Below are 25649 nucleotides of genomic sequence, written 5' to 3' on the forward strand. Positions count from 1 at the left end.
TGATGAATGGTATCTTTCCAGGTTAGGGAAATATTCCATGTTTCAGAGGATTTCACCACTGCTCTTAATGGAGGGATGGAGTAGAACTTGACCTGGGATGGATTGGTAAAGGGTTTGAGTTTTCTTGAGGTTGAGGCTGAGACCAGTATGCTTCCTCGAAGGTGTTAAAATTCTCTTCTGGTAAATTAGAGGTGATGTTGTCATCTACATACTGCAGTAAGTCAGGAAGTGCTGTGGAAGTCCCTGTCAAAGGCCAGTTATCCAGTGAAATTCATCAGCATCCTCTGTCTCTTCCATGGCAAGATGGTCCGCACCAATGGTAAAATGACAGAATCCTTTGAGGTCAGGACAGGGGCCAGCAGGGATGTGTCATCGCTCCCATCCTTTTCTCCATCTTCATTGTCACCATTCTTCATCTCGACACAAACAAGCTTCCCATTTGTGTAGATATGGAGTCTTAACCGATTGGAATCCAAGAAGAAAACAACACTGATCTTGCTTGTGGAACTGTAGAGAAAACAAAGCCTGTGGGATACAGAGAAATGTGATGACTTAGATCAAACATTGTCTCAGTAAACAAAGGTAATTAAAAGGGATAATAAAGTGTAGAGCTGGATGAACACAGCAGGCCAAGCAGCATCAGAGGAGCAGGAAGGCTGACGTTTCAGGCCTAGACCCTTCTTCAGAAATGGGGATGGTAACTTCTTCAGGGTAGTCATCCTTAGAAGATTTATGAAGAAGGGTCTAGGCCCAAAACGTCAGCCTTCCTGCTCCTCTGATGCTGCTTGGCCTGCTGTGTTTATCCAGCTCTACACCTTGTTATCTCAGATTGTCCAGCATCGGCAGTTCCTACTATCTCTGAATCAAAGGTAATTAACAGATGTTTTAGCAAATGGAAAATGGTTTCCAGCGGCATTCCACAGGGCTCATCAGTTTTGCTTTCCTTGTTATTTGTGGTATATATTAATGATATAGATTTCAAAATGATTGAGAAAGTTGCAGATGAGACAAAAATTGGCCAAATAATTGAATTTGCTGTTGAATGCAGGAAGACATCAATGGTTTTGTGAACTTGGCGGAAAAGTAGCAAATCAAATCCAATCCGAGAATGTGAGCTTCTACATTTGAGGAGAAAGACAAAGGAAGGGAATTCACATTAAATGAGGGGTTATTGAGAAGACTTGAGGAAATAAGAGGCTTTGGAATATATGGCAACGCCTCCTTGAAGGTGGCAGGACAGATAGTTAAGGAGGTAGGAAACAAATGGGGGGTTGGCTTTCTTTCATTGGGTGAAGTATTAAATATAAAAGCAGGGACCTTTATAACCTATAAAATGCAGGAACTATATAAAGCACTCTTTAGGCCACAGCTGGAGTTTTATGTCCAATTCCGGTCATCACATTGAAGGAAGAACATAATTAGTCTGGACAGGTGTCAAGCTCCACCTGGGAAATTCTGCTGTTATCAGATCCCCAATACTCTCCAGGACATCCTATATGTTAAAGTTTTAATCTAATTACTCAAAGTCCCAAACCTCGCAATCGGATGGACTCAGATTAACAGAAAACATTGACAAAGAGCCTATATTTAATAAGAAACTGCTATTTATTGCAAATAAATCACTTCTAAGCACAGGAAAAGACTTTCATGCCTACTGGCTGAGTTAACGCTAAATTGTTTATACATCACACAACATTTTTAATACTATATACCAAACAGTGTGACCATCCAGCACTGGATGATGGTGTTGGGAATGGGACTTGTGGATTCAGACCTCCTGCACCATTTTGGCTAAGCCCAAGGACCCCTCTGCTATTTCAAAACTTCAGGTCTAAGTGTTTCTTTGTACAAAATTAATATGTGTGAAGCATTTGCGGCCTCTCTGTCATTGATACTTATGTTATTTATTTAATTAACACTTTTATAGAGTTGTTAGAACAGCACTTTTTTTCCCACAAAGGAAGATCTATGAATAATAGCTTTTCCTTTTTGAGCAGCTCCACATATCATTGTCCAGAACCAATAATCCATATAGTCACAAAGAACACACTGGGAATAGAAGGCTATCTGTTGGCATGAATTGTCCTATGCACTATAAGGGGCCATGTTGCAGGGGGCATGAGTTGGTATGAGTTGGAATAGGCAAGAACAAGACCTTTTGAAGTTACTTCTCAAAGGGTTCCCCATTCCAAGCTATGGTTTCCTACTCCTCTAAAATGCAATGAGGTCTGAGTCGGGGGAATTTGGCCTGATCCTTTGAAAACGAAAGGGGTCTTCTCTGTTGTTAAACCTTCTCCCCTGTTAATTCTTCTAAAAATCTTAGTCTTTTCTCATTTTTCTAAACTCACTGAGTACAAGTCCAATCTATTCTAACACGTCATACTTGGAATCGGATGTTTCTGACTCAAGTTTCTCACTCTCAAACTGACTAACAAAAAGAAGACTGAGTTGCGATAATGGGGGCATTTTGGTTGGCAATTTGTCATGATTGCCAAAGGGATCAGTGCTAGAGCCACAGTTATTTACAATATATGTTAATGACTTGGATGAGAGTGAATATACCACAGCCAAGTTTATGGATGCCACAAAGATTAGATGGGAAGATGAAAGGTCAGAATGACACAGAGTCACGGGGGGTATAGATAAATTAAGTGATTGGGCTAAAACTTGGCAGATGAAATATAATATGCAAAAATGTGAGATTATGCACTTTGCGGGAATAAAGGATATTATTTAAATAAAGTTTTGGGAGTCTTCATGCGTAAATCACAAAAAGGTGGCATCCATCTTCAGCAGGCGAAAAGGAAGACAAATGGAATGTTGGCTTTTATTTCGAGGGAACACACTATAAAACTAGTGAGATTTTGCTGAAACTATACAAGGCACTGGTCAGACTACAGCTGGAATACTGCAAACATTTTCGGTCTCCTTATCTAAGGAAAGATATACTAGCATTGGTGACTTCAGAGAAATTTCACTAGGCTGATCCCAGGAATGGAGGGATTGTTTTATGAGGAGATGTTGAGTAGGTTGGTCAGGCAACCTTACTGAAACATACAAGAATCTGGGGGAAAAAAAGACAGAAGTTGCTGGAAAAGCTCAGCAGGTCTGGCGGCATCTGTGAAGAAAAAATCAGAGTTAATGTTTTGGGTCCAAACTCTGTTCTGAGGAAGGGTCACTGGACCCAAAAAGTTCACTCTGATTTTTTCTTCAAGATGCTGCCAGACCTGCTGAGCTTTTCCAGCAACTTCTGTTTTTGTTCCTGATTTATAGCATCTGCAGTTCTTTCAGATTTTATTAAGAATCTTGGGGGGATGGAACCTCGACAGTGTAGATGTTGAGGAGTTGCTTCCCGTAATCTCAGAATAATGGGGGTCACTTATTTAAGACAGCTGAGGATGAATTTCCTCTCTAAGAGGGAATGAATCTGTGGAATTCTTTACTGCAGAGGACTGTAGAGGTTGAGTCGTTAAGTATATTCAAGGCTGAGATAAACAGATTTTTAATCAGCATGCGTATCAAGAGTTACGGGGAAAAGACAGGAAAGTGGAATTGAGGATTCCAAATCAGTCATGATCTCATTGAATGGTAGAGAGGACTTGATGAGCTGAATAGCTTACTTCTCTCACTTACATCTTATGGTCTTATATTGTACAGCTCTGAGGAATACCCCTGATTGTAGGCCGTCACTCCATGTGACACATTTTACAGATTGGGTCATAGAAGCCTACAGTGTGGAAGCAGTCCATTTGGCCCTTCAAGTGTACACCAACCCCCCCTACCCTATTCCTGTAGGCCAGCATTTCCCATGGCTAATCCACCTAACCTAAACATCTCTGGACACTATGGGCAATTTAACATGGCCACGCCACCTAACCTGCATACCGTTGGACTGTGGGTGGAAACCCACCCAGACACAGTGAAAATGTGCACACTGTTATTTTATCAGGTTCTTTCTGAGATGTGTTGGGTCCCCTTTTCTGCCAAGTATGTCATCCTACTAATCTCATTTGTCCTACTATCTCTGAACTGCTGTGTTCATCCAGCTCTATACCTTGTTATCTCAGATTTTCCAGCATCTGCAGTTCCTACTATCTCTGATCTGCTGTGTTCATCCAGGTCCACACCTTGTTATCTCAGATGTTCCAGCATCTGCAGTTCCTATTATCTCTGATAGCCTTCCTGCTCCTATGATGCTGCTTGGCCTGCTGTGTTCATCCAGCTCTACACCTTGTTATCTCAGATTTTCCAGCATCTGCAGTTCCTACTATCTCTGATAGCCTTCCTGCTCCTATGATGCTGCTTGGCCTGCTGTATTCATCCAGCTCTACACCTTGTTATCTCAGATTTTCCAGCATCTGCAGTTCCTACTATCTCTCATATGTCCTGTTAGCTCTAAAGTAAGATGATTTCTGGGATCTTTTAGGTGAGTTCAGTTATCCTATTAAGTGAACATTTTGCAAATTTAAATACAAATAAAGTAATTGATATCAACTGGTTGTTCCAAAATGATCATTTGTAAATTGAGTGTGATCTTCCTGTGGATGATTTGGCAGGAGATTGTACAGGTACATTGATTTGCAATCACATGGACTCACTGGACATTTTTTCCTTCTTTCCTCCTAAAGCTAACTCTAGCACTTGGTGATTAACAAATTCTATACAGGCCATAACTGGGGGCCTCATGTAGAGTAATACGACATCAGCAGAATGTTTAAGGATAATAATGTAATGATAATATCAGCATCACATGAATATGTAGACAGCTAGACGGAAACAGCGTCAGCCTGGGTGTTTGATAATATGTACATCTATTCTGCTGTAAATAAGGAATTTTATGGAAGCGCCTTGAAGCAGTTACTTGGGTGACCAAAGCAAGATAGACCCTGTAAACATGATAAGACATATAGCTGGCACTGACTCAACTACAGAAGCTATAATTATATTTATGGATTCTCTTTTCTACATTCAATAGCATGCTTTTATCAATAGAAATTTCAAATTAAACAACATTAGAAAATGAAGAAAAAAAAACACAATTATTCAAAACATTTAATTCAGCATTTATTATTTATTGTAGACAGTACAGGATTAACTTTCATAAATAGGATGTATGTGCTTTAAAAGAAGCTAAAGCAAGTAGAGTCAAAAATGGTGAGCATTTCGTCGTCATAAAATTTATTTTAAACACAATTATGATTTTCTTCTCTTGATTAAAAAGTGCAATTATGGTCACACGTTAATAATGATGATGAGTAGTTCTGGATTTGTACTTCTTCGGTAGAGTGTATCTCATTTATTCTAGTTTGCACCAAGTAGTTTCTTCTTCTATTGGTTATATTTACAGACATCATAATTGCATTCACATTCTTGGAAAAGGAGATATTTCAGAAGTATGATTCGGCCATTTTTACAGGTGGCCTTTGCAGTCAGCTTCTTGAATTTCTTTGGCACACAGCAGCCACAATGTGTTTCAATCCAACCCGTTACTCCATTATAGCTGTCAATTCAAAATAGAAATGTCCGTCATTTCAAACTGAAAATTTATACATTCAAAATTTCTCCTTGACATATATTGTTTTTCTGCTAAGATTAAACAAACAATTCTTAAAGAGTAAAATAAATCAGAAAGGAAAAAATAATTCTAAAAAGCTGTTCTACTTCAAAATTTTGGGCCCAAAAGCGCTGAACTGTGTTCCATCTGTATTGCCCTTTTCGGTGAGTATTTTCAGATTCAGATTATCCAATGGTTATAAATGTTAATAATTAAACAGTGGATGCACTCAATTAGAGATAACACAGTGTGGAGCTGGGGGAACACAGCAGGCCAGACAGCATCAGAGGAGCTGGAAAGTTGACGCTTCTGGTTGGGACCCTTCTGAAGAAGGATAAAAATGACAAGAAAGAACTATAACAGGTACAAAGGGAGGTTCTAGAGAATCGTAGAATCCCTACAGTGTGAAAAGAGGCCATTTGGTCCAGAGTCTGCACTGGCCCTCTCAAGACCCTCCCACCCTTGATAAATGTGAGGTCATGCACTTTGGAAGAAGGAACAAGACAACAGAGTACTCAATGAATGGCTGGACACTGGGAAGCTCAGAGAAACAGAGGGATCTTGGGGTGCTTGTCCATTGAAATGAAGTTAGCCAACTGGAAATAAAGGGTAACTTCGTGATGGGATACTGGTCTCTGTGGAGTCATTTCATCCACAGGTCCGCAGAAGGTGGTAGGACAGGTTAATAGGGTAGTTAAGTAGGCATGCAGAACACTTGCTTTTATCAGTTATGACATAGATTATAAGATCAAGGGGTTATACTGGAGCTGTACAGAACTTTAGTTGGGACACAGCTGGAGTACTGTGTGCAGTTCTGGTCACTACACTATGGAAGGATGTGTTTGCACTGGATAGGGCGCAGAGAAGAGTCACCAGGATGTTGTCTGGGATGGAGCATTTGAGCTGTGGAGAGAGGCTGGATAAGCTCAGGTTGTTTTCTTTTCACCAGAGAAAGTTGAGGGGGACCTGATAGAAGAGTATAAGACTACGAGCGGCATGGGCAGGGCAAATTAAAAGCAACTGTTCTCCTTAGTTTTTAGTTGAGTAACAAGGGAGCATCATTTTAAAGTGAAAGCTTGGAGGTCTACAGTAGATTTGAGGGGCGGCACCATGGCTCTCCATGGCATACCACTAGGGACCTGGGTTTAACTGCCTTTGCACATTCTCCATGTGTGGATTTCCTCCGGGTGCTCCAGTTTCCTCCTACAAACGAAAGATGTGCGGTTTAGGTGGATTGGCCATGCTAAATTGCCCGCAGTGTCCAGGGTTGTGCAGGCTCGGTGGATTACACACGGGAAATGCAGGGTTATTAGGGGTGGGAATGGGTCTGGATGGAGGAGTGGTATGGACTAAATGAGCCAAATGGCCTGCTTCCACACTGTAGGGATCCTATGGCTCTAGAAACCTTTTCACACAGAGTGTGGTGGGGGTCTGTAATGCACTGCCTGGGTGGGTAGTTGAGGCAGGAAATCTTATAGCCTTTAAAAAAGTACTTGTATGAGCACTTGAAGTATCGTAAGATTCAAGACTACGGGCCTACTGTGGGAAAGTGGGACGAGCATAGGGAGTAGTGTATTTTTGGCAGTGCAGAGTCAATGGGTTGAAGGGCCTCTTCTGTATTCTACGATTCTATGCTTCAATGAGGGTCGATGTGAAGAGAAATCCGGAAAGTTAAAGAGAAAAGACAAGGCAGGGCAACAATAGGGTAATGTTAATCGGAGTGTAACAGGAACAAAATGTACAAACATGAATGAATCAGTGAAGGGAACTATGATTTTTAAATAAAAAGAATTAAAGGTTTTCTATCTGAATACATACAATACTTGTAACAGATGAATGAACTGATGGCACAAATAGAGGTGAATATGCATATGATATGACAAATTGAGAAACATGGTTGTAAAGTGACCATCCTGTCCTAAATGTTCAATGATATTTGACATTTCTGAAGGATAGGAGAAAACGAAGAGGAGATGGAGTTGCTGTGTTAATAAAGAATGTGATCAGTACAGTTGTGAGAACTAATATCAATTTGGATGGAATGAAGCAATAGCATGGAGGAATCATCTTTAGAATTCATCACATAGACTTGATGTCCAACAGACAAAAGCTAGAGGAATCAATAGTTTAATTTGTTAGTAGATGCTGTAACAAGGGCAATGAATGTGCATTGCTAACAATATTGCTGTAATGGGGAAAAAAGTAAAGAAGAGCATGATTAGATCTGTCACTTGGTGATGGCAGTAACTCACTGTGAAGGGCTCATTATCGACATTAAGAAGAGCCAGTTAAATATAAATCAGATTAATTATTTTGGTTCTGTATGTTCAGGTTGTGAAATCTGTCCAAACCCAGGCAAAGTCAAAGATGAAGGACAAATACCTATATCACAAAACAAAGAAGACAGAGATGCTTTCGACTCTTCAATTTCTTGGCACGATACATTTCAAACTTTTCTGACAAAACATCAGCATTGAGTGAGCTCACAAACAAGGATGTACCATTTACACAGCAGGAGGACCATCAATCTATACAGAATATTTGGGTGGGGGGAAGTGGAGAGTAAACGATGGGTGGAGATGGAGCCCAAAGAGAGAGAAAATCAGTTGGACAGATGAAGGAGTAGTTAACTGCCAGTCTGGGAGAATGAATGGGTGGGTATTATGAATGGGTGGCTAATGGTGGGTATTAGTGGCTGACAATGGGTGGTGTGTGGTAATAGCCTGAGTAATGCCAAGACCTGAGAGTGGAGAAAAGCAGGAGGAAAGGTGCTCAAGCCCTAAAATTCAATGTTGAATTGAACTCGATATTAAGTCCAGAAGACTGCTGGGTTCCCAAGTGGAAAATGAAGTGCTGTTCTTCTAGCTTTCACTGAGCTTCACTGGAGCACTGGAGCACTGCAGCAAGCCTGAGACTGGAGACAGAAGACTGGAGGATAGCAAATGTTGTCCCCTTGTTCAAGAAGGGGAGTAGAGACAACCCTGGTAATTATAGACCAGTGAGCCTTACTTCAGTTGTGAGTAAAGTGTTGGAAAGGATTATAAGAGATAGGATTTATAATCATCTAGAAAGGAATAATTTGATCAGGGATAGTCGACATGGTTTTGTGAAGGGTAGGTCGTGCCTGACAAACCTTATTGAGTTCTTTGAGAAGGTGACCAAACAGGTGGATGAGGGTAAAGCAGTTGATGTGGTGTATATGGATTTCAGTAAAGCGTTTGATAAGGTTCCCCATGGTAGGCTATTGCAGAAAATACGGAGGCATGGGATTGAGGGTGATTTAGCGGTTTGGATCAGAAATTGGCTAGCTGTAAGAAGACAGAGGGTGGTGGTTGATGGGAAATGTTCATCCTGGAGTTCAGTTACTAGTGGTGTAGCTCAAGGATCTGTTTTGGGGCCACTGCTGTTTGTCATTTTTATAAATGGCCTGGATGAGGGCGTAGAAGGATGGGTTAGTAAATTTGCTGATGACACCAAAGTCGGTGGAGTTGTGGATAGTGCGGAAGGATGTTGTAGGTTACAGAGGGACATAGATAAGCTGCAGAGCTGGGCTGAGAGGTGGCAAATGGAGTTTAATGTGGAAAAGTGTGAGGTGATTCACTTTGGAAGGAGTAACAGGAATACAGAGTACTGGGCTAATGGTAAGATTCTTGGTAGTGTGGATGAGCAGAGAGATCTCGGTGTCCATGTGCATAGATCACTGAAAGTTGCCACCCAGGTTGATAACGTTGTTAAGAAGGCGTACGGTGTGTTAGGTTTTATTGGTAGAGGGATTGAGTTTCGGAGCCATGAGGTCATGTTGCAGCTGTACAAAACTCTGGTGTGGCCGCACTTGGAGTATTGCGTACAGTTCTGATCACCGCATTATAGGAAGGATGTGGAAGCATTGAAAAGGGTGCAGAGGAGATTTACCAGGATGTTGCCTGGTATGGAGGGAAGGTCTTATGAGGAAAGGCTGAGGGACTTGAGGCTATTTTCATTAGAGAGAAGAAGGTTAAGAGGTGACTTAATAGAGACATACAAGATGATCAGAGGATTAGATAGGGTGGACAGTGGGAGCCTTTTTCCTCATGAGGGGTGATAGATATAGGACAGATGTCAGAGGTAGGTTCTTTACTCAGAGAGTAGTAAGGGCGTGGAATGCCCTGCCTGCAAAAGTAGTAGACTCGCCAACTTTAAGGGCATTTAAATGGTCATTGGATAAACATATGGATGATAATGGAATAGTTTAGGTTAGATGGGCTTCAGATTGGTTTCACAGGTCGGCACAACATCGAGGGCCGAAGGGCCTGTACTGCGCTGTAATGTTCTATGTTCTAAGTTCTATGTTCTATGAGACAGAGATGTTGGCCAGGGAACATGGTGGTGTGTTGAAATGGCATGCAACTGGAAGCTCAGTGTCTTTTTTGCGGAGAGAACATAGGTGTTCTGCAAAGTGGTCACCCAGACTGTGCTTCATTTTCCCAATGTAGAGGAGACCACGTTGTGAGCAGCGAATGAAGTAGACTACACACACCAGGCCTTGTCATTACACGGGCTGCCACCACACACAACCCAGCAATTTTTCAGCAATTTCTATTTTTGTTTCAGATTTCCAGCATCTACAGTTCTTTTGGTTTTTTGGACCATCAATCTATGTTTGAATATCTCAAGCAAGTGCTGTAAGTGGAAAACTGTACCCTGCAGTCGCACAATCTAAGGCAGAATACAATCCTGGAAGTCAGGCTTCAAAAAGGGAAAGGAATCTGCAACATGCAAGATGGAAAACCAATTGCATTTGGATCCAAACGTTTTGCCATAATTGCAATCCAATTATTCCAACATGAAATGGGAAACACTTGCTATAGTATTCAGTACCATAAGATTCCATATGTGCCTATTTGATCAGCAATTCACCGTGGAAACAATCACACACAATTGGAAATGATCTAGCTCAAACCACTGATAATTGCATCCCTTAGACTACAGCAAGTTCTGTTTAAATTACAGGGATATGACATTGACGTCTGCTACAAACCTGGCGCCAATGTGATCACTTTGGATACATTGAGCAGACTGCCAAGATTGAATAAAGATGTAAATGTTCCACTAGATCTACAAATCGACAGTATGCACATTGAGTGGAAGCAGTGCATCAGTATATTTTATTTTGGTCAGTATAAATGTAACCATGTTCAGTCAGATACAGCTACAATCTGCAATTGAAGGCATTGTGGCAAATCATTATTAAAGGGTGGCCTGACACAAATGAAGAGGTCAGATGCCTTTGGCCTTACAGAGATCAGCTCAATATCTCGAGAGGCTCTATTGTGAAAGGAAAATAAGTACTTGCACCCGAAGCTCATTATCAGCATATAATGTCACAACCACACCAAGGATATGTGGGCATAGAGCAGATGTCATACCTAGCATATGATATAAACAACTGGCCAGGGATTAATGGTGAAATTGAAAAGTTAGTGAGGCATGGCAGGGCAATGGAAACGTAGAGAACCTTGACATTCATATGAGATTCTGTAAGCCCCTTGGTCCAAAATCATCACCAATCCATTACTGAATGGTAATGATATCATTTTACTCACCAATTATTTCCCATTTCCATTTGTCAGATAGGTAAAGAACATTTCAACTGTAACAATAGCAGATACATTGAGTGCAATATGCACTCTGTTTGGTGCACGTGAAAAAATCACTGCTGACAATGGGCTGCAAATTACGGTCAGACTTTGCAAAGATATGTGTGCCAAATGAGACACCTTCACCACATCATTCTAGATCAATGGTTTCACAGTTTGTGCTGTTAAGTCACTGAAGTGAAGTGTACGACATTAAAAGAATATTTTCATGTTGCCATATTACACCTCAGTGCTACACCTTGGGAATTTGGCATATTCAGCAGAGATCATGCTCAGAAGACAAGTGAGAATGATTTTGCCACCTCTCCAAATACTACAAGTTGTGGGATATGGCCTTCTTGACAACAATGGAAAATGAAGTTAGTGCATTACTACTACATATGTGAGAACTATCTAAACTACACGTTAGACGAAAGGTCAGAATCATACCATGTTGGGAACAAGCTTACACTCAGAGATTTCCAAAGTGCACAGAGATTCCAGGACAAATGAAGTCCTGATTCCAAATGAGGCAATACTGAGTAAGAATAGAAACCAGCTAAGGAAAGTGTACATTATACCAAGAGCACGCAGTGAACACAAAAGAAGACACCCAGATTATTAAGGAACTTTGGAATACCAGTTAAACAATCTACACACTAACGTCATGCCTCCAGAAGGTTGTATCAAAACAAATTCCGGAAGAGCTGTCAAAACAATATATGGAATCTTAGACTTCTGTATTGTAAATTCTGTATAACTAATTTTGCTGTTACACAATGATTATATGTTTTACCAGACAGCATATGAGAGCTATCTTTGGAAAATTAAAGGAATATTGTATTATCATCTTTTGAGTGCTGTCCATATAAGGGCTCAATATGCAATGAAGTCAAGTAGTAGGATATTATCACATAATTACAGGCCAGAAGCCCTCTGCAATGAGGCACTCAAAGCACTGGATGTGTCTGTCTATTACTTTGCTTTCAGGGAGGTGATGGTCTAGTGGCTATCAGTCGACTATTAATTCAGAAACTCAGCTAATGTTCTAGGGACCCGGGTTCAAATCCAGCCACAGCAGATGGTGGAATCTGAATTCAATTAAAAAAATTTCTGGAAACTGATGTCCATGAAACCATTGCTGATTGTCAGAAAACTTATCTGGTTCACTAATGTTCTTCAACGAAGGTAATCTGCCATCTTCATCTGTTCTGGCCTATGTATGACTCCAGACCCATAGCAATGTGGCTGACTCTCAACTGCCCTCTGAAATGACCTAGCAAGCCGGTCAGTTCAAGGACAGCTAGGGATGGGCAATAAGTGCTGGTCAGCCAGCAACATCCCTTTCAACAAATGAATACAAAAAATGTAAATAAACGCATTAGTGATTTTCAAATGAGTAGAATTCACCAGACTATATATAGAACAAAAGTATTCTAACATGACCTTCCCAGCAAATACTGAGGAAAAGACTACGCAGAGCTCCAGAGTCATTGATGGACATTGCTTAAATGGACATCACTCCAGTCCAATATTCCCTTTAATTTTCCAACTGTTTGCATATGTAAGCAAGATTTCCACCAAACCTCTGTTGAAGTTGCACCATTTGAGCAGGGAATTCTCCACGTTATATATTCTAACGTTGTTTTATTTACTTTAATGAGAATAGATAGCAAGCAGAAATTTCTTACGTGGTTTCAGAACTACAACGCCCTTTGCAACGATTGAGAACAACGTTGACTTTGCAGTCATTCTTCCTCAATGTAACTGTGTTTGTAGCAACTGTACACATAGCTGTGAACAGAAATTGCATTCAGAAAATTGTAATATCAATCCCTTGACGAATGTTTTAATGACATTCAGATACTAATTAAAATATCTAAAAATGTACATGCTTAAGAATGAATACTTCTCATGAATTTGTTTGTTAGCATTTTATGTTAAGTATAGGCTGGAATTCTGTGGCGAGTAATCACCTCCTGACTCCCCAAAATCTGTCCACACCATTTACAATGAGTGTGATGGAATACTCTCCTCTTGTCTGGATGTGTACCAGATCCAACAACAATCAAGAAGCTTGACACCATCCAAGTCAAAGCAACTCATTTGACTGGCACCCTATTCATCACATGAATTATTCATGCCCTTATCTACAATGGTAGCAATGTGTACCATATACAAGTTGCACCGCATCAACGCACCAAATATCATTTGATAACCTCTTTCAAACCTATAGTGTTTACCACCTAAAAAAGCAAGGGCAGTGGATGCATGGGAATACCATCAACTGCAAGTTCCCCTCCAAGCTAACATCATCTCGTCTTGAAACTATATTATTATTCCTTTACTGTTGCTTGTGTCAAAATCCTGAAATTCCCTTCCTACTAATACAGTGGGTTTACCTACTCCACCTTCTCAAGGGCAGCAAATGCTGGCTGAGAGAACAATTCCCATATCCTGTGAATGAATAAAATATAAAAAGTTATGTGAGGTTTTGGATAGAATTTTAAACACTGGGGGTGTGAACTGGACGTAGCAGAATTTTTCCCTTAAGTAATGAAACAGCCCTACAACCCAGGAAGTGAGTCTAAGTGATCAAAATTCATCGAACTCTACACAATGACCAGGGTGAAGGATATCATTCTAGGAGGGATGTGGAATTAGTTGCTGGGGGCATCACGAAGCAAGTAGTTTTAATAACTGGTGGCTTTATTGTGAGAAGCAAAGAAGTAAAGCTGAAAGTTCATTTAATCAAGGACCAGTGATCGATTTTTATTTTTTGCATTTATCGGTCAGATATTAACAATTAGGTGTAGGGTTTGACCTGCTTGTCAAATCTGCATTTTACAAATATACAAACATAGGGAAAGTGTGGCTGAATAAAATAGTCAGTGTGCACTCTAGTCCTTACTCTGCACTCTTTTTTTTTAGAATTTGAGATATAGTCAAGTATAATTTCAATAGGGTGAAACTGCTAATTTAGGCAAAAATATTTCCCAGTAATTCTATTAAGGTCAGGAACATGATACTTTATTTGACTTCTACAATTTCTCCTCAATCTGATTTAAATTAACTTACTGGTTAGATTTCCTGATTTGTATGAAGATACAAGTAACAGGTGAAAATTCATTTAATAAATAAAAAAACGTACGCTTGCAGTGGTATCTTTTGCAGCATCCATTTGCATCATATCCCAGTGGTATCTGCAAACAAACAGAAGAAAATCAGTTTGTTTTACCTCCATGAACTGCCTCAGTGGAGATTTCTGAAGTTTTAAGTAGCCTGCATTCTTGCTATTGTCTACTCTATTTAGCCTGAGATAAACATGACATTTAAGTAGTATTGTTCACATATCTGAAATGCTTTACCTGATGAGATAAAGCAAGAAAATGGGAAGAGGACATACTTCCAATTGAAAAACTAGCTTGATACATCCGTGATGGGCCACATAACCTTTTCTTAAAAATTCACTCGTTGGATGTGGGCATCACTGCTGGCCAGTATTCATTGTCCACCCTTATTTGCCCTTGAGAAGGTGGTGGTAAGTTGTCTTCTTGAGTCCCTGTAGTCTACTTGCTGTATGCAGACAGTGGGATCGGGGGCATGGGGGTTAGTTCCAGGAGATTGGTCCAATGTCACTGAGGGAAGGGTGATATATTTCCAAGTCACGACCGTGAGTAACTTGGAGGGGAATTAGTGGGTGATGGTGTTCCCATGTATCTGCTGTGCTTGTTCTCCTAGAAGGAAGTGTTGCCTAAGGAACCTTGGTGAATTTCTGCAGTGCATATTGTGGAAAGTACACATTCCTGCTGCTGAGCATCAGCAGGGAAGGGACTGAATATTTGTGGATGCAGTGTCAATCAAATAAGCTGCTTTGTCCCTGATGGTGTCAAGCTTCTTGAGGAACTCCATTCATCCTTAACATAAAGCATGTATTCCATCACACTCCTGACTTATGCCTTATAAATGGTGGACAGGTTTTGAGGAGTCAGGAGGCATGTTACTCACTGCAAAATTCCCACCCTCTCACCTGCTCTTGTAGCCACAGTACTTATTTGACTAGTCTATTTCAGTTTCTGGTCTATGCTAACCCCCAATATGGTGATGCCAGTGGAAGTCAATATGACCTGTTGTTGGAGATGGTCATTGCCTGGCGCTAGTGAGGTGTGAGTGTCAGATGCCACTTGTTAGCCAAGGCTGGATCTTCCTACATTTCGGCAAGGACTACTTCTGAATAGTGGCGAATGGCACTGAATATTGTGCAATCATTGACAAACGTTCTCACTCTGACCTTATAATGGATGGAAGTTCATTGATGAACCAGATTAAAATGGCTCAACCCAGGACACTGCCCTGAGGAACTCTTGCAGTTCTGAAAAAGGGTCGCTGGACCAGAAATGTTATCTCTGTTTTCTCTCCTGAGGTAACTGACCTTCAACCACCACAACAATCTTCAGCCTTCACTACAAATTCTATTTTTTTAGACAATTTAATTGTTGGATATTTGTTTATAGTTTGCTAAAATAGGACAAGTAGTGACTATGTATCACTTGCTCACTAAGCTGTTATTTCTCTGATCACCCAACATGCTCAGATTAACTTGGAAAATATGATTACAGCACCACCTAAAGGCCTCACAAGAAATGATAATGTGTAAGCAAAGCAGAACATGATGTCTTATGATAGTGTTCCTTCCTCTGAGACAGAATCTTTGTTTTCAAGACCCATTCTAGAGGTTGATGGGCAAAGAGGGTGAATTCATAACATGGCCAAACATGTTGAGTATCAATTTGTAAATTGTTCCAAAAATAGAGGAGTGAGACAGATTCCTGGTCAACCATATGATGGAAAGAAATTGGAGCCTTGACCATAATTATCAGGGCTCCCAGTTACAACACTTATGTAAAAGTTTATGTTGCTACAGTACTCACACTCCTGTGGAAAATGGTTGATTGGATGGCTGGTTTGAATCAGTTTGTTGTAAACAGTGTGGGATTTGATGCCTGTTTTGGCTGAGGTGGTTTTGGGACCCGTCTGTGGCAGAGATTACAGTGCTCTATGTCAAATGTGCTTTTGGAAGAGAACTGATGTAGAATGCATAGTAGTGTAAAGGCATTCAGTATGAGACTTTTTCTTAGGAGGAAGTTTAATTTGAATCTTTCAGTGAAAAACTGATGTACACATTTTAAGATTACATCACTTACACAATTTTCATCTGGTTCAGGTTCAGTACAACTTTTAATAAGAGTTGTTTTTGTCAGTAGGCATTGATGATCTTTGCAGACACAAGTCCCAATGATCCTTGTACAGTTATAAACTTCCAGCTGAATACTTTCACCTATCTGTGGAAAGAGAACAACTAGGTTATAGTGAAATGGGTGTTTTCATGAGGCAGTATGTTCAACAGTTTGCATGCTGAAATTACCTTTAGATACTTTCCATTTACAAAGCACTCTGAAAAAATAACAACAAAGTATTTTCAGCTTTAATAAAGTAACAATCCAAAGGTCATAATTAGCAATGAGTCAAAATGATATGAACTTCCTATTGTATTTGCTGCTCCTATCATGACTTGCCCAGATGAGGATCACATTAGAATTATGTTTTTAATAATTGCTCAGCAAAATAAATTTTCTTATCAGCCAAGCAGCAGCTGAAACCCTTATTGAAAAAGAATTATTTAAATAAACATGATCCCTATAGTTTTCTTCTTCACATTGTCTGAGAAATTGCATATTCACATTTGTGTCCTCCCACCCTTTCAAATAACATTCAGAGAGTGACATTTTAAAATACTGCCTAGAATTGAGACTACCGATGAAAAGTTGAGCTGATGTGTTCATGTAAATATGAGCCAAGATTGTAGAAAAATATTAAAATGTTATTAATGGAGGACAGTCATTATTTAAAATAATGTTATGACAATGTCTTATCCAAAATTTTAATTTGTATTATCACTGACTGGATACATAGAACATTTAGAAGAAAACATTTCACAAAGCCAATGACAGTTGCTATAGCAGCAACAATATCGCATTAGCAAAAAATGAGCTGCTGGAACAAAGTCAGAAATCACACCGATGCCAGGTTATAGTCCAACAGGTATATCTGAAAACACAAACTTTTGGAGCGCAGCCCCTTCATCAGGTTAACTGAGAAAGAAGCACACAGAACATAGAATTTATAAGTAAAAGATCAAAGAGTCACACAACTGATGAGGATGTATTAAACAAACCTAAGATGCTGTTAAATCTTTAATCAGTTAGAAGGTTTTCATTGATTAATATGTATATGTAAATCCCCCAATTTGCTTCAAGTCACTGCCCTGAGAGAACGAAAGGTTTTATTAGTGTAAAGAAGAGGTGATGTTTTAGGTCAGACAATGCATGTTCGGTGTGAGACCTTGTTCAGAATCTGTTTGTGTTTTGGTTTGGAGTCAGACTGGTTTTATTTCTAAAGTTGGAATTTATAAAACACCACATTGACTGACTGTCTATAAATGGTGTACTTCTTGAACAAAATAGATTATATCTGCAAATACAAATTCACCCGATAGATTCACGTATGTGTATGTGTTTGTTGGTGGGGGGGAAGGGAAGAGAGTGAGAAAAGAGAGAGTGTCTGTGAGAGAGAGATTGTGTGTGAGGGAGAGTTTTTTTTTCCTTTAATCATTCACAGGATGAGGGTGTTGCTGGCTAATGCAGCATTTATTGCCCACAGGGCAGTTAAGAGTCAACCACATTGCTGTGGGTCTGGAGTCACATATAGGATGGCAGTTTCCTTCCCCAAAGGACATTGGTGAACCAGATGGGTGTTTCCCCTGACAAACAACAATGGATTCACAGTCATTCAATTCTTAGTTCCAGATATTTATTGAGTTCAAATTCCACCATCTGCCATGGAGGGATTTGAACCTGGGTCTCCAGAATGTTATCTGGGTCTCTGGATTAATAGTCCAGTGATAATACCACTAGGCCATCGCCTCCCCATGTAGAGAAAGAAAGAGCGTGTGTGTGTTGAGGGGGAGGGGGAAGAAAGATTGTGTGCGTGCGTGCGTGTTTATGTGGTGGGGGTGAGAGAGAGAAAGAGTGTGTGCGTGTGGGAGAGAGAGAGAGACTGTGTATGTATGTGTGAGGGGGGAAAGTGAGAGAGAGTGTGTGTGTTTGTGTGTGTGTGAGAGTGACAGTGTGTGTGTGTATGTGTGAGGGGGGTAAGAAAGAGATTGCGTGTGAGAGAGGGTGGGAGGGAGAGAGAGAGTGTGTGTGTGTGTGGGAGGATAGAGAGAGAGTGTGTGGGGGGGGGAAGTGAGAGAAATAGTGTGTGTGTGGGAGAGAGGGAAAGAAATAGTGTGTGTGTGGGAGAGAGAGTGTGTGTATGTGTGTGTGTGGGAGACAGGGAAAGAAATAGTGTGTGTGTGGGAGAGAGTGTGTGCATGTGTGTGTGGGAGAGAGGGAGAAAAATAGTGTGTGTGTGGGGAGAGAGAGAGAGTGTGTGTTGGGGGAGAGAGAGACAGTGTGTGTGGGGGGGAAGTGAGAGAGAGAGAGTGTGTGTGGGAGAGAGGGAGAGAAATAGTATGTGCGTAGGAGAGAGAGAGTGTGTGTATGTGTGTGTGGGAGAGAGGGAGAGAAATAGTATGAGTGGGAGAGAGAGAGAGTGTGTGTGTGTCTGTCTGTCTGTGTGCGAGAGACAGGGTGTGTGTGTGAGAGAGAGAGTGAGTGTGTGTGTGAGGGGGGAAAGAGAGAGAGTGTGTGTGAGAGAGCGCTGGGGGAGAGATTGTGTGTGTGTCTGCGGGGGGAAGTGAAAGAGAGAGAGAGAGTGTGTATGTGTATGTGTGTATAGTGTGTGTGTGGGAGAGAAATAGTGTGTGTGGGAGAGAGAGACAGACAGGGTGTGTGTGTTTGTGTGAGTGAGTGTTCGTGTATGTATATGTGTGTGTGTGTGTGTGTGTATAGTGTGGTGGGATCACCGGTAGTGTGCCATGAACCCAAGGTCCCGGTTGAGGCCATCCTTAAGGGTACTGAGTTTGGCCAAAACCCTCTGCACGGTGACTCTGCATTGCTGTGTATCCTGTAGTCCATTTTGGAGGACATTTACCTGAAAATCCGAGGCCAAATGTCTTTGACCGCCGAAGTGTTCCTGGACTGGGAGGAAACATCCCTCTCTGGCGATTGTTGTGTGGTGTCCATTCATCCATTGTTGTAGTGTCTGTATGATTTTGCCAATATACCATGCCTCGGGGCATCCTTGCCTGCAGCATATGAGATAGACAACATTGGCTAAGTCACATGAGTATCTGGTGTGCTCGTGGTGGGTGGTGTTCCCACATGCGATGGCAGTGTCCACGTCAAAGATCTGAAACGTCTTGCAGAGTTTGCCATGGCAGGGTTATATAGTGTTGTGATAGATGTTGTCTTGAAGGCTGGATAGTTTGCAGCAAACAAAGGTCTGTTTAAGGTCTGGTGGTTGTTTGAAGGCGAGAAGTGGAGGCATGGGGAAGACCTTGGCGAGGTGCTCATCATCATCGATAATGTGTTGAAGGCTGCGAAGAACATAGTGTAGTTTCTCCACTCCTGGGATGTACTGGACGACGAAGGGTACCCTAATAGTTGTATCCCTTGTCTGTCTTCTGAGGAGGTCATTGTGGTTTTTCACTGTGGCACATCAGAACTTGCAATCGATGAATTGAGCATCGTATCCTGTTCCTATGAGGGCATCCTTCAACACCTTCAGGTGACTGTCACGTTCCTCCTCATTCAAACAGTTCCTGTGTATGCGTAGGGTTTGTCCATAGGAGATGGCTGTTTTAATATTTAGGGTGGAAGCTAGAGTGCAGCATCCGTAACCCCCCTCTATCTCACGCACACACACTCGCTCTCCCTCTCTCTCCCCCACCCCGTGTCTCACACACACACACACATAAGTGAATCTATGGGGAATTTGTGTTTGCAGTTATATTCTATCTTGTTCAAGAAGCACACAATTTATAGATAGTCAGTCAATGTGTTTTATAAATCGCTGCTTTAGAAATCAAACCAGTCTGACTCCAAACCAAAACCCAAACAGATTCTAAACAGGGCTTCACACCTAACATGCATTGTCTGACCTAAAATGTCACCTCTTCTTTACACTGATAAAACCCTTAGTTCTCTCAGGGCAGTCACTTGAAAGAAATTCGGGGATTTACTATATGTATTAATCAATGAAAACCTTCTAACTGATTAAAGATTTAACAGCATCTTAGGTTTGTTTAATACATCCTCATCAGTTGTGTGACTCTTTGATCTTTTACTTATAAATTCTGTGTTCTGTGTGCTTCTTTCTCACTTCACTTGACAAGGGGCTGCACTCCAAAATCTTGTGTTTTCAAATAAACCTGTCAGACTATAATGTGGTGTCATGTGATTTCTGATCTTGTCCACCCCAGTCCAACACCAGCACCTCCACATGCTGGAATGAAAACACTGAGTCTGGAACACTTTCAGAGAGGCTTACATTTTAAATCTTTTGTTAATAATCTTTGCATCTTTGATGAAAGATTTTTTGAGACAAACTAGTTGTACATTTGTTAATTAAAGGAATGTGGCTCAATTATTTCTCATATTGAGCTAATTGCAGACTAACATGTATAGAATTGGCAATATCACTGCTCTTTTAAGTTCAAATTTTGTTGCAGTCAGTGGGGAAGTGGGAAAAATAAAGGAATCAGACCATTCCTCTTAACTGGTTCATAACAAAGGGCGATATTTTATCAGGCTCTGAGTGACATGGGCTATGGTGAGATGAATAGTACAATCAGGTGAGACATTTGGCAAGTTCTGTCGAGATCAACCCACTGCATATTGCACACTTTCCTCAAGTAGTGCGGCAAGATTCTCAATAGGTAGCAGTGAGTTCCCAAATAACTCTTCTTATTGCTTGTTCAATACCTTGTGTACAGTCCGACTTGCAACAGGTTGCAATCTTGCCAAACTTGCCATTCAAACCTGCAAGTTCTTGGTGAGTTCAACTTGCTGTTTGCTCCAAAACACTGTCTTGTTAGACACCTGGCACCAACATCTCAGGCATGCTCCATGAGCACCAGCTGCAAACACCTCTCATCCATGCATGTTGGCATCCACATGTGCCAGCATCTAACATGGCACATCTCCAATCCACTCACAGGGCACTTCTGCACTTCAGCACTGCAAGTCAGACTTGAACGGCAACTATCACTGTAATGCTGCAGCAAGGATACTTTGTAGTCAGGGACATAGATGTAGGTCATGGACTGAACCAGCCTCTACCCAGGCTCTTTGCTTGCTGTCATAGTGCTTACTCTGAACCTATCTGGATGCTCGCAGTATACCTGCCTTACATTACCTTGTATTTGTGAATTGCCCCCTCAGCCAGAGAAAGCTGCCTTATATTCTTAATGTCTTGCCATGCCATTTTGCACAGGCACAAATCCAGGAAGCTTGCCATGATTATCAGCAGGCCTCAGTTTAGTCAAGTGAGATAGCTTTTGCTCAGGGGATCCTGGCACAGTAAATAAAGGCCACTTCTGATACCAGTCCAGGCCCTGTTGAAGGCAGTCAGAGTCGGGATCCTCTGATGATAAATGAGTGATGGGCAGATGCTGCCCCTTCAACACTTCACTTCAGCTTTGATGAAGAGTCATCTAGACTCAAAACATTAGCTTGCTCTTTCTGGATGCTGCCTGACCTGTTGTTATCTCCAGCTTTTGTTGTTTTTACCCATTTTGACACTTTCCCTAGAGTCAGGTTACTGTGGAGAATTATACCATGGATTGATCAATGGTGTAACAACAGTAATAACAAAGTATTAGTCGCCTGATAATTCACAAAATTAATTCAAGCATATTCAAGAAGTTAACAATGAAGAAACTAATGTGTGGTTTGTTATACAAACATATTAATGAGGAGAGGAAATAAGCCAGTTGGGCCCTTGAGCCAGCTCCATGATTCAATAAAATATTTATCTCTTTGTATTCTGAACTCAATATTTCCAATTGCCCTGATAGCATTTGATTTCCTTGACCAACTATTGATCTCCACCTTAAAAATATTCAAGCAATAAATAAATCTTACAGCTCATGGAATAAAAAGGACATTAGCAACATGGGCACAACACTGGCTGAGTAATAGAAAATAGAGAGCAGTAGTCATAGAGTCATAGAGATATACAGCACAGAAAGAGACCTTTTGGTCTAACTTGTCCAATGCCAACCAGATATCCTAAATAAAGCTTATCTGTTAGCCATTCCACCAGCTGCGGCACAGCCTGCGTGGTGTCTTTGGAACAGGCTACCAGACTCCATTTCTGCCAGTCCTCTGGAAAAAGAATGGCACTCCTTTGGACCAATTACTAAGCCAGGATCTTCAGTTTCATGGTGAGGAATCGTGGTGCCATCTTTCTCTTTAACGAAATCTTCCGCGAAACGTTCTTGAGCAAACAGGGCATATTCAGAATGCCAGTGTTCATGTGAATGCACAGGAGCCTTTCAAGATGGCACAATAGCAAATTCCATGGGATCTATTGCTTGACAAGTTACTTCTGGGAGTGTAGAAAACTTCAATCAGATGTGATGGATGTGGTGGAAGTGAACTAGATAGTTAATGTTATGAGTTTGGCAAGAGAAATTGCTCAGTCACATGGTGACAAATCCTCCAAAAAACTCTACACAATTTGGACTCAGCCAAAATATCGTAACATTCAGCCATTAGTCTTTTATAGGCAGTGTGTCAGAAACAATTTTAATCCCCATGATATAAATGCATATTGTGATTGAGGCAATTCTCTTCCCAGAAAATTGTGGATATCTAGAACAGGCTGTAGACATTAAGTTGAATCCTGATTCACTCACTTACTTCAAGCCAGAGCTGGGTTTGTTTCTAACTCGTGGAGATTATACATATATGTAGGTATTGTTTTAGAATAAACAGGGTCTGTGTGGTCTTCTAGATTGGTTTTGATCACTTAATCAGTTTAGACTGATAATGATACAAGTTTTATTGGCCCATTGATTTTATCATTTGTTTTTGATCTACTCACAGGGATAGCCCAACTGTCGGGTGACATGGGGATTTTATATACAGTTGTGCGAGATAGGTTCTGTGAACTTCTGTCCAGGAGAGTCATATGTCTGACTGAGTTCAGCATGGTTTGTGAGCAATCTATGGCTATTTTGCCTTGGGCTGTTTGTCCCTTCTTGTGGTTCTGCAATTGCACACTTAGCGGATGCTCTGTTTTACTTGACTGCTCTCTCATGCTCTTCCCTGCTCTGATTATGGCAGATACATTGTTAGACATCATAATTTGCATATTCATATCCCATTATACTGCATAATTACTTACCAAATGCATGAACTGCTGGCTAAACACAAGGTTGTTAGAGAATTTATAAAGTACTACGGAAGACTCTGTAGTCACGTCACAATGTAATGGAACATATAATTAGAAGAAATATAAGGCAGACTCTTGTGGTGTTGTTTAAGGTAAGACAGAAGTTTTATGAGAAAAATATTGCAGAAAGTCATATTACCAGGGACATTGATCAACTGTTACTGAGGGTGGATCAACAGTGTGGAAGTATAGGAGGGAGGCAATATTCAGGCTGTAATGAGATGGGATCTGTAGTGTAGCTATGCTTTGAGAGGTTACCAAAGTCTAGAAGCATTGGTTGAGAAAAGAGTTAAGATGGCTGATTGATTATTATCTGATATAATTTGAAGAAGATCTGATAGAACTGGAAAGTGAGAAACTTTGAAGCATTATTCCTGGAACTAAAACCATTAGCAATGAGATCTAGAGATGTATCAGCAGTGATTCCAAATCCTATGGAACGTAAGAAATTTTTTGGAATAATCTAATTTGTTTATGTCTACGGGTCCTTTTGTTTGTACACTTAATGAGGCCAATTTGTGCATGGCTTGCCAGAGAGATTTCTGGTGGAGGGAAATCTGAGGATGGATATTTGGAATGAGAAGGTGTCGGGAGGGGTCTTGAGTACAATTAGAAGTTTCTGTGTCATTTTCTGAATCCTAGCATTTCTTTACTGGGATCACAATTGTCTTTAATCAATTTTGAGTGGCATGGTTGCTCAGTGGTTAACACTGCTGCCTCACAGCGCCAGGGACCTGGGTTCGATCCCACTCTCGGGTGACTGTGTGGAGTTTGCATATTCTCCCCGTGTCTGCATGGGTTTCCTCTTGGTGCTCTGGTTTTCTCCCACAGTCCAAAGATGTGTAGGTTAGGTGGATTGGCTATGTTAAATTGCCCATAGTATTCAGCGATGTGTAGATTAGGTGGGTTATAGGGGGATGGGTCTGGATGGGATGCTCTGAGGGTCAGTGTAGACTTGTTGGGCCGAAGGGCCTGTTTCCACACTGTAGGGATTCTATGATCTATGATTTTAAAACCAGCAGATAGTACAGGCTAACTGTGTTTCTCTCAATCACCGGGTTCTTCAATCTAATCAGAGCCTTTTGCAGTGTAATATTTGCTGGTTTTCCAACTTGGGGACAATACTGTGAAATAAATTAAGTCACTGCGATGTCTTCAAAAAATGTCACACCTTCTTCTGATCTACAGAGGGAGTTACACACAGATTTCCTCAGTCCATTCATTTTCAGATCTATTACATAGGCTGTACTGCCTAGAAACAGACTATTCAGCCCAACCAGTCCATGTTTCACTCAGGCATCTTAAATCCTTCCTCATCAAAATTCACTATCTTAATCATCTATTCAGTTCTTCCGCAAAAGCTTCTCCACATTTCTCTCAGATGGATCTGTACTTCAATCATTTCCACTGGTAGCAAAATCGATATATAACAACTCTTCAAGTAGAAATGGATTTCCTAATCACTATCTTACATTGATGGCTTTTGATTATGTTCTTCCCCAATGGAGGAAATTGTTCTCTCTCTATCCACTCCGTCAAAGCCTTTCATAGCGTTAAGCCTTTTATTAGGTCACTCCTTAACCTTCCTTCTTCAGGAGAAAAGAAACCAAGCCTGTCACTCCTTTCCTATTCTGTATATCTCTGTGTATCAGGTATCACAATGTAAACCTTCTCCGCACCCTTGCCAGTGTCTATATATTTCTTTCAAAAATATGGCGATCGGAACTGCATGTAGTACTCTAAGCACTGTCTAACTAAAGTACAATATCGGTTTCATGTCTCTACTTTTCATTTCTATTCCTCTTCAAATATAGCCTAGTGCTTGTTTTAATTTTCTATAGCCTTGATAATCTGTGGCTAAACTTTTAGTGATTTATTATTACTGCGAGAAGCCTCTGTTCTTCTAATTCACCTGACCTTCTATCTTCTAAATAATAAGTAACCTTATTTATTGTTGTGTTGATTGTCTGCATACCTCCACCAACTGCATTGCCTCCCTCTGCAATTTATGGCTATCCACAAATTTAGAAATAGATTTTTTGATTCCAAAATCGAAATTATGAGTGTAAATTATGCAT

At 40.8% G+C, this 25649-nt stretch overlaps 1 protein-coding gene across 1 annotated transcript in view; it reads right to left on the bottom strand.

The window, feature by feature from the left end:
* Nucleotides 1-257: 257 nt before the first annotated feature.
* Nucleotides 258-25649, bottom strand: part of LOC125485264 (mucin-6-like) — a 369065-nt gene continuing 343673 nt past the window's right edge. Inside the window, exon 18 of the mRNA XM_048607277.1 lies at nucleotides 258-525. Coding sequence (XP_048463234.1) covers nucleotides 258-525 — 268 coding nt within the window. The remainder of the gene's footprint in view (nucleotides 526-25649) is intronic.

The sequence above is a fragment of the Rhincodon typus genome, chromosome 17, assembly GCF_021869965.1.
Source record: "Rhincodon typus isolate 14 chromosome 17, sRhiTyp1.1, whole genome shotgun sequence".
NCBI classification, from domain to species: domain Eukaryota; kingdom Metazoa; phylum Chordata; class Chondrichthyes; order Orectolobiformes; family Rhincodontidae; genus Rhincodon; species Rhincodon typus.